The sequence below is a fragment of the Centropristis striata genome, chromosome 21, assembly GCF_030273125.1.
Source record: "Centropristis striata isolate RG_2023a ecotype Rhode Island chromosome 21, C.striata_1.0, whole genome shotgun sequence".
Lineage (NCBI taxonomy): Eukaryota > Metazoa > Chordata > Actinopteri > Perciformes > Serranidae > Centropristis > Centropristis striata.
This window is the reverse complement of record NC_081537.1, coordinates 19,215,318-19,230,197: the sequence shown is the minus strand read 5'-3', so window position 1 is coordinate 19,230,197 and position 14,880 is coordinate 19,215,318. Positions and strand designations below refer to the sequence as shown.

The 14,880-nt window shown below is 35.2% G+C and overlaps 1 protein-coding gene across 2 annotated transcripts; it reads left to right on the top strand.

Annotated features, from left to right (window-relative positions):
• Positions 1 to 4,339: 4,339 nt before the first annotated feature.
• On the top strand, positions 4,340 to 9,983 carry LOC131960154 (cytochrome c oxidase subunit 7A-related protein, mitochondrial). 2 transcript variants are annotated; one of them, XM_059325401.1, is made up of 3 exons: positions 4,340 to 4,496; positions 8,294 to 8,428; positions 9,628 to 9,983. In XM_059325401.1, exons 1-3 carry the CDS (start codon positions 4,425 to 4,427, stop codon positions 9,766 to 9,768), a joined length of 348 nt encoding a protein of 115 aa, XP_059181384.1. In that variant the 5' UTR covers positions 4,340 to 4,424; the 3' UTR covers positions 9,769 to 9,983. The 2 variants fall into 2 exon arrangements, with proteins under 2 accessions (XP_059181384.1, XP_059181385.1); XM_059325402.1 differs by lacking the exon at positions 4,340 to 4,496 and adding an exon at positions 4,757 to 4,873.
• Positions 9,984 to 14,880: the final 4,897 nt, after the last annotated feature.

Sequence of the window (14,880 nt, the reverse complement as noted above, 5' to 3'; positions counted from 1 at the left end):
CAGCAAAACACATTTTAGTCACCTAATAAAATCAATATCAGTTTAAGTGTACACTATATTTAAGATATTCTCACCTGTTTATCTAGCCGTCAGACAGCTTTCTGATAGTCCTTTTTAGGGGGCTGAAATATGTAGTTTGGTATATTTAGTTTGGTCTTGGTTGTTTGTTTGTTTGTATGTTTATTTTATACTATTTATTTAATTTTATTATCTTTATTCTATTTAATTTTTATTATTCTATTTCATTTTTATGATTCTATTTTTATTACCTTAATCTATCTTTACTCTATACTCTGTACTGATGCAACACCTGAATTTACCCCATCGGGGATCAATAAAGGAATTTCTTATCTTATCTTATCTTATCTTATCTTATCTTATCTTATCTTATCTTATCTTATCTTATCTTATCTTATTTATCTTATCTTTTGCTGCAGCCCTGGTCCACTGCAGTGCATATTGCTCTCTTCAAAGCCACCAGACTCCAGTGTCAAAAACAGTAATTATAGCTTGCAGAACAGGAGTTACTGGTTCCCTACTGCCTGGATCTGTTAATCTGTTTTTGTTATTATAACTTTAGTTTTTTAAAGGGTTACATCTGGCAGATGTGACCTTTATTATCATTATTATTTCTCTGTTCTTTACACTGCTGCCTCTTTTTTGTTCTGCGTTGACAGTAGATTCAATCTTCTATCTCTCCCATGTCAAAGTCAGTTATCTAACATTCCACTTTCTCTTTTTTGCAGGAAGAAAATTTAACCTGTAATGTAAATATTGTCTTTAATATAATGTAAGTACCTTCTTAAAGTCTAACCTTAAGTTATGGCATTTGTATTTGACTCTAGTTTTGCCCTTTTATGCCACATGTGAGACAAATGAGTTATATCACACAAAAGCCACACAAAAACACCAACAAACTGGAGTCTGGTGGCTTTGAAGAGAGTATAATGGCTACAGTTTCACAAGCCATAAGGCTGTCTAACAGTAAGGTAAAGTGGTGAAAATTTTCTGAACATAGCGTACACTTAAACAGATGTTTATTTTTTTGTTTAGTGATTAAAACATGTTCAGCTGCTGCCCCTGTCCACAGCAGTTCATTGCATAGCTTCTGTACCAGTACTTCAAACTGGTGGCGTGCTGACCACCATCTACTAAAGGTAACGCACTGACTAGGCATAAGTACCTCATTCAACCCTTCTTGAAAAAATCCCAACTATCCCTTTAAAAACCTAATTATTAGCTGAACTAAGTACAGACAAACAGGATGACCAGGAGAAGTGATAAATGGATGTAGCATTTTTGGCCGATGGAGCTTGATAGTTCAATACCTTGATATGATGACATACTATTTACACCTCAAGGCCTCCTGCAGACAATGGAACATAGCATTCAATGCGAGGAACACCTGAGCCCTTTGGCAAGGACATCTAGTGCACTCATCAGATTCACACTGTGATGAACATTGTGCCACGGTCTGGTGCACAAAGTACTGTTGTAAGAGTAGATCGACTGATTCACAAACTGCTGCTGCTGCTCTGTCCTCAGGGTTTACACTTGTAAGCATCTGTCAGCGAGCTCTGAAGGCTTGTCAGTGCGTCATTTATCCTCAGCTCATTCAGTTTTTGTGCACTTTAGGTAAATAAAAATAGACATGGGTTAAAAACTTACATAAAGTGAGACTAAAGTGGCGAAGTGGCGTTCCAGTTGTTCATTTGGTCTCTGAGGATGTTCTGGACTCACTTAAAAACCTTTAAAAAAAAAAAAAAAAAGGTTTTTAATGTAATGCAGTACAAAAACATGCAGTGAATACAAGTGAACTAAGCCTAAGGGAGAGACAGAAGAAAAAAGTGACAAGTGGAGAAAGATGCTTACAACACTGAAAATGTTTGCCTGGCTGCAATGAGACTCGGAAATAACATAATTCAAATAAGTTTAAATAGCATGGAATTGACATTTTAAAATGAATTTTATGCAGGACAGACTTGATTTTCCTCATTAAGTCAGAATTGGTGCATTTATCTAACTTTCCTGTTTTATTTTGCTCTAATCTTTTGATTGAATGCTATGATCATTTTCTACAGATATCAATTAAACATCAGGACTATGGGATTAGTTCAGGAATGATACCAAAACCACCTTGTTACTTGATTTTAAGCCAGAAAATCACAGTTTCTCAATGATTCTTTCTTAAGTGTAAAATAAAAGTAGTGCATTTAAAGTCTTAGTATTAGTATCAAAATATACCTCCAAAAGCAAAAGTACTGATTATGCAGAATAACGCATTTCAGAATCTTACTGTATATGTTATATTATGCATTCCTGCATACATTACTTTAATGTAGTTTAACCTATAATAATATATCATAATTTATGAGCTTATTTATATTTTCTACTGTAATAATAATTCATATCTGCAGTCACTATAAGCCTAACTAAAGCTTGATAGTAATAATTGATGTAGTGGTGTTAAAAGTAAAATATTTTCTTCCAAAATGTAGTGAAGTGGATGTGGAAGTCACATTTAATGGAAATACTTGAGTAAAGCACAAGTAGGCCTATACGTGGAAGTTTTCTTCATGCGCTGCTGAACAACTTTCATAGGAATGAACAGGGCCCCGCTTGGTCAATTGTATCAGCCTGACTTGCAGTAAAGTAATATTATAACAAAATAACAAAAATATATCAATTGTGTTAATATTTGTGGCACATATATATGTTTATTTTTACCACAAGATCATTAGTGTAATTCAAATACTAGTTATGAAGAAAATGTAAATAAAATAAAATAAAAAAGAATGTTGCAATTGCTCCCCTACCTTAAAATTGTACTTACAGTGCTAAGTAAATGTACTTTGTTACAGTACACAATTGCTTATATTATAAGATCACCAGACATAGTTTTAATGTAGTTTATAAAACATTTGCATATGCACCTCCTCCAGCTCACCATTTGAATTTTAAACATTAAACAACACAAAATTGTTTTATTCACAATAACAATTTACACTAGAAAATTTCCTCTGGGGAAATCTTGAAAGGGCCACGGGGGCTACTGTCGGTGTGTGTACACTATGATGAGATTCTTCAGAGATTTCAAACAATTAATACTAGTAATGTTATAATACTATATGATATACAAGGAGCAGTGACAAAAGCCAGAGGTGGACAGACTGGAATTTCTGGCCTCGAACAGAAAGCATTTTTTGGCAAAACCATAATACCTATCATTGATCCGACTTCACTTTGAATGTCCTGAGTTCTTCCTGAACGTCTACATATGTTGTTTTTTTTTAAGGAAAATGAAAAAATAGCTTTGTTAGAGCGATCTAAAAAAACTGTTACATCTCCCTTTTTAGAGAAATCTTCCTGCATTTTTAATATGGGAGCCAATGAGGCTGTTGGTGCATGTTGGTGGCGCATCTGTGTGTCCTACGCCCAAACTATAAATCTGACAGCTTTACCAGAGGATTGTGAGTGAGAAGACAAATTTTCCTGTTTCTATGTATAAATTATTTCTGTAGAGTGGAATTTGCAGCCTGAAGCGTAGTTTTCAAATTTATTTTTTTGACAATTTTTTCTCTCCCTCAACACTCTCAACACACATCACACTGCCAATGATGTCACAGACTGTGACACGAACATTCCATGCAATACACACCCATTATAATCTCAGAATTTCTCCAAAAATGATCATGGTCATTGAACAGGGATTGATAAAAAACTATACGACCTATCGAAACGTGGATTAATACACCGATACACAAGACTTGTGTCTACTGTTTAAAGTTTAAATGGAGTCTCTAGGTGAAATTATGCCAGAGAAGTAGACATTTAAAAATCTCCAATTATTGTTCTTTTTCGCTCTTTTTTTCTGCCATTCACTTCAATGCAATTTTTTTGGGCAGTTTTTCGCGACTTATGTCGCGAAAAATTCGTATTCTGTAGAGAAAAGTAATAGCACACCGAGCACACCGCACGTTTTGATATATAATTTGTAGCGGGACGAAATTGCGTCCGGAAAAGGAAGAAGAAAAAATCCACAGTATAACAATAGTCCCTACAGCTATTGCTGTATGGGACCAGTGCTCGGTGCGATTGCCCCGTGGCCCTAAATATATACAGTATTTGCCAGGGGGTTACAGAAAGAAAAACACACACAAAATCAGACAAACATCAATTCCAAAACAGAGATCCAAAATAAAGTCAGGGTAAGAAACAGAGACAAAAAAAAAAAAAAGACATGATGTATTTGTCCAAAACGAAGTCAGTTTTCAAAGCCTTCTTGCTCTTAATTTGAATTTTAAACAGGCACCGTCAAGCCAACTGACTTCTACGTCACTTTCCAGCGACGGCCGCAACAGGAAGCCCTTTACCGGCCGATTTTTGTTGTGGATAACACCTATCCCTCGTCCTTCAGGAGTAAAATGTACTATAAGTTCAGCGGCGTTACCCAAAAACTGACGGGATCTGCTCCCACAGCCGCCTACAGCCCTCAGGTGAGTCAGGGGGAGCGGTGTGTCGGTGAGGGACGGAGTCAGTAACCGTCGGGGATGACCTTCATGGCGCTGCGTTGATCCGCTGTCGTGTTAACTGAAGCTATCAAGTTTTTCAAAAAGCGATCAAAATATGATCACTGTAAAATGTAAAATATGGTATTAATACATAAACCTGATGTGGCTTCCTTGACTTGTTTATTGTTATTAATGGTAGTTTCCTGGAATAAATCGCGGTAAGTAACCGTTAATGCCGTATATATGAAATATGTGTATTGATGCCTAAAGTGGTGTGGCGAGAAACTATGGTTATTAATGGCAGTTTCATTTTATATGGCGGTTATAAACGGTATATTTTTGTTAGATGACTGTTATTGATGGTAGGTTCCTGTTAAATTAAGTTTATTAATAGTAGTTTTCTGTTACATGAAGTTTATTAATGGTAGTTTCCTGTTATTACTGTTTTTAACGGCAGTTTCCTGTTATATGACGGTTATTAATGCTGTTTCATGTTATATGAAGGTTATTAATGCCGACTGTTATTGATGGCAGGTTCCTGTTAAATTAAGTTTATTAATAGTAGTTTCCTGTTACATGAAGTTTATTAATGGTAGTTTCCTGTTATATAAAGGTTATTAACGACCGTTTCATGTTATATGAAGGTTATTAATGCCGTTGCATGTTATATGAAGGTTATTAATGACAGTTTCATGTTATATGACGATTATTAACGGTAGATTTCTGTTATTAACGGCAGAGTCCTGTTATATGAAGGCTATTAACGGCCGTTTCATATGATATGAGGGTTATTAACGGCCATTTCATGTTATATTAAGGTTATTAACTGCAGATTTCTGTTATATGACTGTTATTAACGGCAGTTGCCTGTCATATAAAGTTTATTAATGGCAGTTTGCCGGTTATATTACGCGAAAAGTTGCCGTTACAACCGTTAAATGTAAAATGTGTGTTTTAATACCTAAAGTGGTGTGGTTTCCTTGACCTGTTTTTAGAAATGACGGTTATCAACGGTAGCTTCCGGTTATATTAGCAGCAAGCACTAACCGTTACAGGTTACAGTCATTAAAAGTTGAGCTGTGTGTCGCAAAAAAGGCATCTATAGTTTTTTTTTTTTTAATAATTAACGTCGGCGAGACAAACCATAAAGAAACGATGTCCTTTTTATTCTTTCATTCTTTGACAATTTAATTACCTTTTTTATCACTACCTTATCGCAGAACCTTTCTTTAACCTTTATTTTGAAAGGTTATGGGAATCCGGCATTTGTGTGGCTTTACAGCCAATTTTGAAAATCAATGGCCTCTCTGAGCATCTGCCAGCTGTGACCTTTATCATTATTTCCCTGTTCTTTACACCGCAGCCTCCTGGTTGTTTTGTATTATGACAGGGGATTCAATTTTCTACATCCCCTGTGTCACCTATTTAACATTTAAGTACGTTTTTTGATAAAAGAAAAATTATCTTGTAATATAAATATCATTAATGGTGAAATGTAAAGAAGCAAACAAGTCTTATAATAGTCAGGAACATGTTATGGTACAAATGTTGGTTCAAATGTTAGTGACATTCATATATAGAAAAAGTTTGGATCGCGCCCTAGGGCTAGCTGTTAAAACTTAAATAAAAATAAAAACTGTTACCAAAAACAAAGCATTATTTTTTTACATTTATTCACAATAATGACTCAAAAATAACAGATAGTTGATGCCAAAGCAGTTGTTGCTCTTTTTGATTGGCTAGAGAGTTAACAGCATAATTGAATACGTAACATTGCAGTCTCTCAAGATGTGTTCATCCCGCAAGTTGACATGGTGTTGATGATTAAAAAACCCGAAATACTGTGCAGCCATAATGCTATGTTATACTTCCAGGGAGAAAAAAATGAATTAATTTATGATACTACATTTAGCTTAATAGTTACAAATGCAGTTTATAAAATGTGATAAATTATTGAGATTAATCTTCCCTGAATAATTAATTGAATGGCGCTGTGGTAATCAACAGCTACAATGTTAAAATTGTTTAATTTCCTGTAGATAACAATGGTAATGCAGGACTGATGTAAATCCCTCATAACAACTAACATTGACCCAAAGGGAAGAGAGGCGGGCTGTCAGAAAAGCCCATGGGTGCGAAATGGAAGTCTAATAAACTTATCAGATGAATAACACAAAAAATATAATGTGACCTGAACAGTGTGTCAACAACAGTACTTTTCTACATCCAAAAGCAACACATAATATATATTCACATGTATGAGTCCCTAGTATGGATTGGGCACAGTCATTTTCTTAAAGTCTGAATACAGTTTTTAATACCATATAAAATCTTTTTGGGTAGTTTGTTTGGTGTCAAATCTTTGTTTATAGTTTGTTGTGAGAACCCTCCTGCAAATTCTCACATTTCGGAGTTGTTTTGTGACTTCACTGATCTATATCTACATTTTGAAATGTAAAAGTTAAGTTTTTTTTGTAACATAACGTAAGTTAAATATGTCAGTCATTGAACATACAGGCCTGCACTTCCATCACGCCTGGCAATAAACATTCACAATAGGATTATTGTGGTGAATTTCCATTATTGGGGTATTCATAGTGAATACCATGAGTAACTTAAAAATACAGACAACATTCACACTTGGAGTCATAGCCTCAGGTGACCCACCTAAAGGCAGCAGTTTGTTTTTGTCTTCTCTGCATTTATTCCTCAACATCTTGCAAAACACAGCGTGTGTCCCTCTGTTTTAACAAGTCATAAAGGTGAAGCTACAAAAATACAGACTCATCTCTGTAGTTCAGCTTTAATGCATGAAGACGGTTTCCTGCTGTGAACAATTTTAGTTAAGCCTCCTCTTAAATGGCATGTAAAAATAATCGTCTTTCAGTGCCTCTGCATTTTCATATGTCAGATTTAATTTCCCCGCTCCCACACTATCTGCCTCCACACACTCCAACAAGGCAGCGGGTCTCCCAGTATTTTCAAACCCAAGGTGGGTGAGAAGCTTCCTCCAAGTGAGAGGACATTAAGGAGGCACGTTTGTGCTTCATTAACACCACAGTGTGCCTCTGGTTTATTTACTGACAGTAATAACTGTATGAAAAATAGAACACTGAATTAATGATGTTAATGATAATTTCCCTTGACTCATACAGAGAAATAATTCAGATACTTGTCCAAATTGCACTGAGCTAGAATTTTAAGATTCCTGGGTGGAAACAGTATCTCATTTTCTTTTCTTTTCTTAGGGCTAAGTATCTGAAAATGCTGATAAAGGCTGTAAAAAATAAACTGATACAACATTGAAAAACTTATGACAAAAATAAGCCTAGCTGTTCGTATGATGTAGATTATAGTGTTGAATTGCTGTTTGAGATGCTCTTTAATAATCTGAACAGGCACTTAAACAGTCTCTCAAGGCAGAGGCACAGGTTGAAAGAACATATAAATCATGCACTTATGTAATCACTTGTATTAAGGCAGCAGCATTGAGCTCAGTATGGTGCCTACAAAGAGTATATGGATTGTAGTTGTACTTAATACTTCTTTTAGGGGCTTTTCGTGTATTTATAACTGTCAAAATATCTTAAACCTCAGTTAAATCTAAAAACAGATATTAAGTTTGACTTACACATTTGGAGAATATTATTTTTGATGTTCGTCAATAATAAAAGTCCATGAATCTGTTTAGGAACCATATAAAAGGGTGCTTTCAAGTATGTTTACTAATGACGTTGATTTGAATTGTGCATTATTGTGACCAGTTGGATGTTTATGTTTAGGGGCTGAGGCCAAACGTGCCAGCAGAGGCCCCAACCATGATCTTTGGCACACCCACCAAGGTGGTGTCAGAGGCCGGGTCCACGGTGGAGTACATGGGAACAAACAGGGTTCCTGATTTCCAGAGACTATTCCAGGTAATGATGAACACAGACTGAAATAACCATACCATGAAGATAATTATTTTACACATATTCAGCATTTACTGTGTGAATCAGCTTTTGTTGACGAAAAAAAAGAGATTCATGATCCACTCAAGTGGTCAGACTATCTACTTTAAGAATTGAAGACTTTTTCAGCTTTAGTATTTTATTTCGCTCTGTTCCTAACGGCCCCCTGCTTCAGTATTCATCACACGAGAGGCAGTGAGGGAAATAACTATTAAGTTGTGCAGAGTAATCACTCAAACAAATGGAACTCACAGTAATGCCTGCTGCTATTTTCTAATTGCAAGAACATTTTTTTTTTGTTAAAGCGAAGGCGTTACAGACTCTCGAACAAGAAATCTGTGTTTAAACTGTAGCCTTCCAAAGAAAATTACACATTAGACAAAAAACTTGTTTTTTCTTTATAATTAAACTGTAACTTAAGTTGTTCCAATCACATTTTCAGGGATAACTTTTTATTCTGAAAATGTTTGTGTGGAAGAAAAAGCACACTGCCCTCAAACAGCATCACAACATTAAGGAAAAATGTAGAACTTGTTCGAAACTGAGTGCTTTTACGTGTTTTATGAAGGAGAGGAAAATATGGAAGCCCAATTTCCACCAATGTGATTGAAAAAAAAGTAAGATGAAAGAGTAAAAAGTAATGAGAAATATTTTCCAAATTATGGTTAGTAGCTTAAAATAATGAGAAACAAACAAAAAAATAATGACTTGGTATCTCAATAATGAATTATCTTTAAAGAAAAATAATGAGGAACCAAGAAACCCAAAAAATTACGAATTTTTGTTAGAATAATGAGTTGGAGAAAGTTTGTCATTTTGCGATACTATTACATTATTTGGAGAAAGCTTTGTTCCTGATGTTTCTCATTATTATTTTGTGACACCAAGTCATTATTTCGACATAGTTTCTTGTTTGAAATTACTGGGGTTTTTTTTCTTTTACTACCTACTACTAAATACATGGATAATCGTAAATAAACAATGCTTAGAAATCAGTGTTCTGGCACAAATAATTTAAAATGTTGAGGTCCATCTCATACAAATTGCCAAGAACACACTGTACTCTGTCACATCTTCATTATTGTATTTTTCATAATTTCCCCCCTTGCTTCTCCCTCCCCTGCCTTCCCGCCCTCCCACCTCCCCGTGTCTCACCTCCCCCTCAGACGTCAGACGGGATCCCCATTCACTTAAAGCGTGGCCTCTCCGACAGGCTCCTGTACCGCACCACTATGGCTCTCACTTTGGGAGGAGCTGTCTACTGTCTGGTGGCTCTCTACATCGCAGCCAATCCCCCAAAAAAGTGACCAACACAAAAACCTCAGGATGGATCTTTTCTGTGACACCACTGACACGTCGCTGCTGTATCGACCCGACATTCCCAGCCACCATCTGCCCTCGCCACGCCACCTCTTGGGACTCTAATTACTGTCACAACGTCACATTTAATGAGGATAATGTCTTCTTTGTAAAAAAAAAAAAAAAATGTCTAAGTTAATAAATTTTAAGGGGAAGCAAAGAATTTATCTTCCTTTTTTTGCTTGTCTTTATATCTTCGCTTGTATTTCACAGAAAAAATACTCACTGTAGCAGAAGCGTTGCCAATAAACAGATGCACCGACATCATGTATGAAACTCTATAGGGTAGGGAGCTGCTTACAAACGGCAAAAATAGAAACGGAGATGTAAAGATAGTTTCTATAGTTGTTGTTTTTTTATATTGGTTTCAACAGGCGTGTGGTCATACAGTGATGGGCATCATACATGTGCAAGAGAGAGCAAGCATGATCGAGGCACTCCGTCTGGAACATAGCTGCTGCTCGCTTGGCTTGAGTACTGTCTCATACAGTATTTATATGTGTGGGCTCTGGTGTGATGCTTCTCCCTGAGTTGGGAGGGAGGGAGGTTGATTCAGACAGACATGTTGGCAGCCCCATATCAAGCTGCTCAGACTGATAATTTCAGTCTTTACATTTTGATTCTTGATGTTTGGGCTGGGTATTTATTAAAAAAAATTACGATACAAGTATCCTAAAAGTGATTCTAAGTGTCAGACGCCACTGACGTATAAAAACAAACATTTTGTTCAAATATACCACGCTCTACATCACCACCCCACAGACTACATGGATTGTAGCTGCTGCAGTTAAAGGCCAATTAAAAAAAAGTCCAGTTAAACCTCTGAAACCCAAAAAATATTTTTTATTGATATAGAATATTTTACTCCATTTTAAACTCTGATCAAGATAAATCATTTTTTTAATAAAAAATATTTTTAAGACAGCTTACAAATATCACCACGTTTATTTTAACAAAGAGATTATTAGAGAGTGATTATATATCTTAAAACACATTTTTATCGACTAATAACTGTTTCACACAGCACCAAATAAGCAAATTAATTTGGCAAGTTAAAATTGTGATTTTTAGGGTATTTCTGTTATTGGAAATTGTTTTTTGATGTTGAAAAACTGATATTTTTTTATGTCCTGAGTTGTGTTTCACAAAACAATCAAGTGAATTACACTTATTATTACAATTTTTTTTTTGAGTTTTCTATCACTAAACACCACAGGTAATAATTACTTGGCAATTTGTTGAAGTTGGTCCAAAAGAGAAAAAGATTATAAATTATAAATCTGAAAAAGAACTATCACTGAAGTTATCAAATACATGTAGAGGAGTTAAAGGTTTAAAAATGTGCAACTGAAATTTGAAGGAAGTTTAAGTGCAACTCTTGATTAATTATTCTTATCTTTCCAGTATTTTCAAAAGAACGATCAACTTCTACTCCAAATATTTCATTATTTCTTTAGCATTCTGTTGCCAATATGAATAATTTAAATATCAAGCCCAATATATATATATATATATATATATATATATATATATATATATGTATATATATACAGCACAGGCCAAAAGTTTGGACACACCTTCTCATTCAATGTTTTTCCTTTATTTTCATGACCATTGACATTGTAAATTCATCAAAACTATTAATGAACACGTGGAATTATGTACTTAACAAAAAAGTGTGAAATAACTGAAAACATGTCTTATATTCTAGTAAGCAAAGGGTGGCTACTTTGAGGAATCTAAAATACAAGACATGTTTTCAGTTATTTCACACTTTTTTTGTTAAGTACATAATTCCATATGTGTTTATTCATAGTTTTGATGCCTTCAGTGAGAATCTACAATGTAAATAGTCTTGAAAATAAAGCTCAGATTCTCTCTATTCTATTGGATATTTATGATAGTTTAAACTTTTAATCTTATGCATCAGTGAATATACTGACTAAATCAGGTTTGCTATCCTCAGTTGAGATAAGTAATTTGCTAAAGCAGACTTCAACCTGAAGATATATGAAGAAACATTTTCTTCAGGTTTATTTGAATTGGTGGTTGAAAGACTTTTCATTGACACTAATTATAATGCAGGGAATTCATTCCTGAATGCTTCCACAGTGAACAAACAATCAGTAAATCATTTAACAACAGCAAAACTATCAAAACATCAGAATATAAGTATAATGCAAGTCTCATAGGAATTTGGTGAAAATGCATGTGTTTGGGGAATACTAAGCATACAGCTGGATATATTAGATGTTTATTATTCTGTAGAGTTATGTGAGTTTTGTAAACAGATGTTTTAATATAGTTATTAAATATTAATATTGAGAATGTTCTCTGCTTTTGGATTCTTATTTCACTGGAGGCAGAAAAACTTGTTTTCTGCAAGAATTCAAGATAACCTGTGGTGAGTAACAATATTAAAAGGTGAAATATTCCTTTAATCTTAAACGCATTAGTTGATAAATTGACCAAATTAGGTATGAACTAAACAGTCTACGACCTGGGGCCTGCTCTGTAAAGCAACTTCATTAAATGAACACAGCTTTTCTCTGTTTGTCCAGCTCATTTTCAGCTCATTTTTACTTCCAAAAACCATTAGCTTTGAAAGCATAGCAGAATTACTGGGCTCCACCTTAGGTGATTTTCATGTTTTAACTTTCATTGCCCTTTCTTCATGTGTATTTCCCCACAAATCCCAGTTAAAAAGAGAGAAAAAAGACTTTTATGAATGCAAATATAAAGGTCTTTCTTTATTCACAAACACACTTTTTTTTTTTTTTAATGAAAGGGTTTAACAAATCTGGCCTTTGTATTACCTGACCACAAGTAAAAAAAATATTTTTATTTACCTGACCATTTGACCTACTAATAACATTATACAAAGTTCAACTCAAGTGTGCGGTTGCAGCTGTCTGAAATTAGACTGCCACCACAGTGCCAAGGGGCCGATCAATAAAACCTTAAGGGTTATCCTCAGGAGGGCATTGACAATAATTGTACCAAGTTTTGTATAATAATGCACACACTATCCCTTTAATCCTCATACAGTGTCTGAAGGAGGACTCTTAACTGATATGTATAAGTTAGAAGAGGCAGGTAGCAATGGTGGAAAGTAACTATGTACATTTACTCAAGTACTGGACTTAAAGTACAATTTTGAGGTACTTTTATGTACATTTTATGTAACTTTATACTTCTACTCCACTACATTTTGAGGCACATATTGTACTTTTTACTCCTCTACATTTAGCTGACAGCTTTAATTACTTTTCAGGTCAAGATTTAAAATGAAAAACATGATACATTTAAAATTATTACCCATTTTTATAAATTAAACCACTTAAAAGTTTATTAGGTAGTTAAAATGAGCGGAGTGGAGTCATTTCACAGTGTGGTATTAGTACTTTTTACTGAAGTAAATGATCTGAATACTTCTTCCACCACTGTCCTTTTTACTTCTTTACTTTTTAAATTTTTAAATTTTTTTTATTTCTTTTATTTCTTTTATTTTATTTTTTTAATTTTTTTTTATTTAATTTTTTTTAATATATATTTTTTTTAAATATTTTTTTTATTTTAATTTTATTAATTTTATTTATTTTTTAATTTTATTTTTTTCCCTGCACTTCTGCGCATGCGCGGCCCCGGTGTGCTACTGCGCATGTGCGGCCCCGGTGCGCCACTGCGCATGTGCGGCCCCGTTTCGCTACTGCGCATGTGCGGCCCCGTTTCGCTACTGCGCATGTGCGGCCCCGTTTCGCTACTGCGCATGTGCGGCCCCGGTGCGCTACTGCGCATGTGCGGCCCCGTTTCGCTACTGCGCATGTGCGGCCCTGTTTCGCTACTGCGCATGTGCGGCCCCGGTGCGCTACTGCGCATGTGCGGCCCCGTTTCGCTACTGCGCATGTGCGGCCCCGTTTCGCTACTGCGCATGTGCGGCCCCGTTTCGCTACTGCGCATGTGCGGCCCCGTTTCGCTACTGCGCATGTGCGGCCCTGTTTCGCTACTGCGCATGTGCGGCCCCGGTACGCTACTGCGCATGTGCGGCTCCGGTGCACTACTGCGCATGCGTGACTTCCGCACATGCGCAGAAGCGAACCGGGGCCGCGCATGCGCAGAAGTGCACTGGGGCCGCGCATGCGCAGAAGCGAAGAAAAAAATAATTTAAAAAATAACTAAAAATAATAAAATAAAAAATATAAAATAATTTTAAAAAATGTAAAAAAAAATTAAAATTTAAAAAAAATAAAATAAAAAAAAAAAACAATAAAAAAATAAACATTAAATTAATTATCATTATCATGTTTTTTTTTTATCTTTTTATCTATGTTATTTACTTTATTTGTACCCAGAGGTAGATTTTGTTTGCAGTATAGAGTCCTCATACACACACACAAAAGAGGCACATATCACACATCATTCAACTTAAGACAGTGGGAGTTAAGAAATGGCAAGTTAAATAAAATTTTTAAAAAATTTAAAGAAAAAATTATTAAAAGTTCTTACAGGTCCAGACTATACTTAGATATTGATGTGAACTAAAATACGAATAGCAAAAAAAAAAAGAAGACAGAAAAATAAACAAAATAAAACAGCAAAATAAAATGAAACTTGTTTAGGCAGTAAAAACATAGATAAAGGTTAAAATGTATATATAGAAATAGTAAATACATACATAAAAGCAACAATAAATAAACACCTGTGCAAAGCACAGCAGGGACAAAACTGTTTTTGTGTGGAGATATCTGAAAGAGTCTTTTTTAATTCAATTCATTTTGTGTATTCAAATTTTTTCCACCAGATATAATACAGTAAGCTGCTGCACACTGACATGCCCAATGTCTTAAGCAGACCCTGACAGCTGCCTCGGCCCATTGGTTTAGTTGTTGTGTGGTGTGTTTGTACCTCGGCCTTGGCCTCTGTGTGTTTGTATTGATTGCACAGTGATGGGACAAGGTGACATGACGCTCTGCAGCTTAACACTCACAAGAAGCGGCTGATTGAAACTGATTGGTGCACTCACAGAGAGATTGACCGCTTGTAATCATCAAGTATAGAAC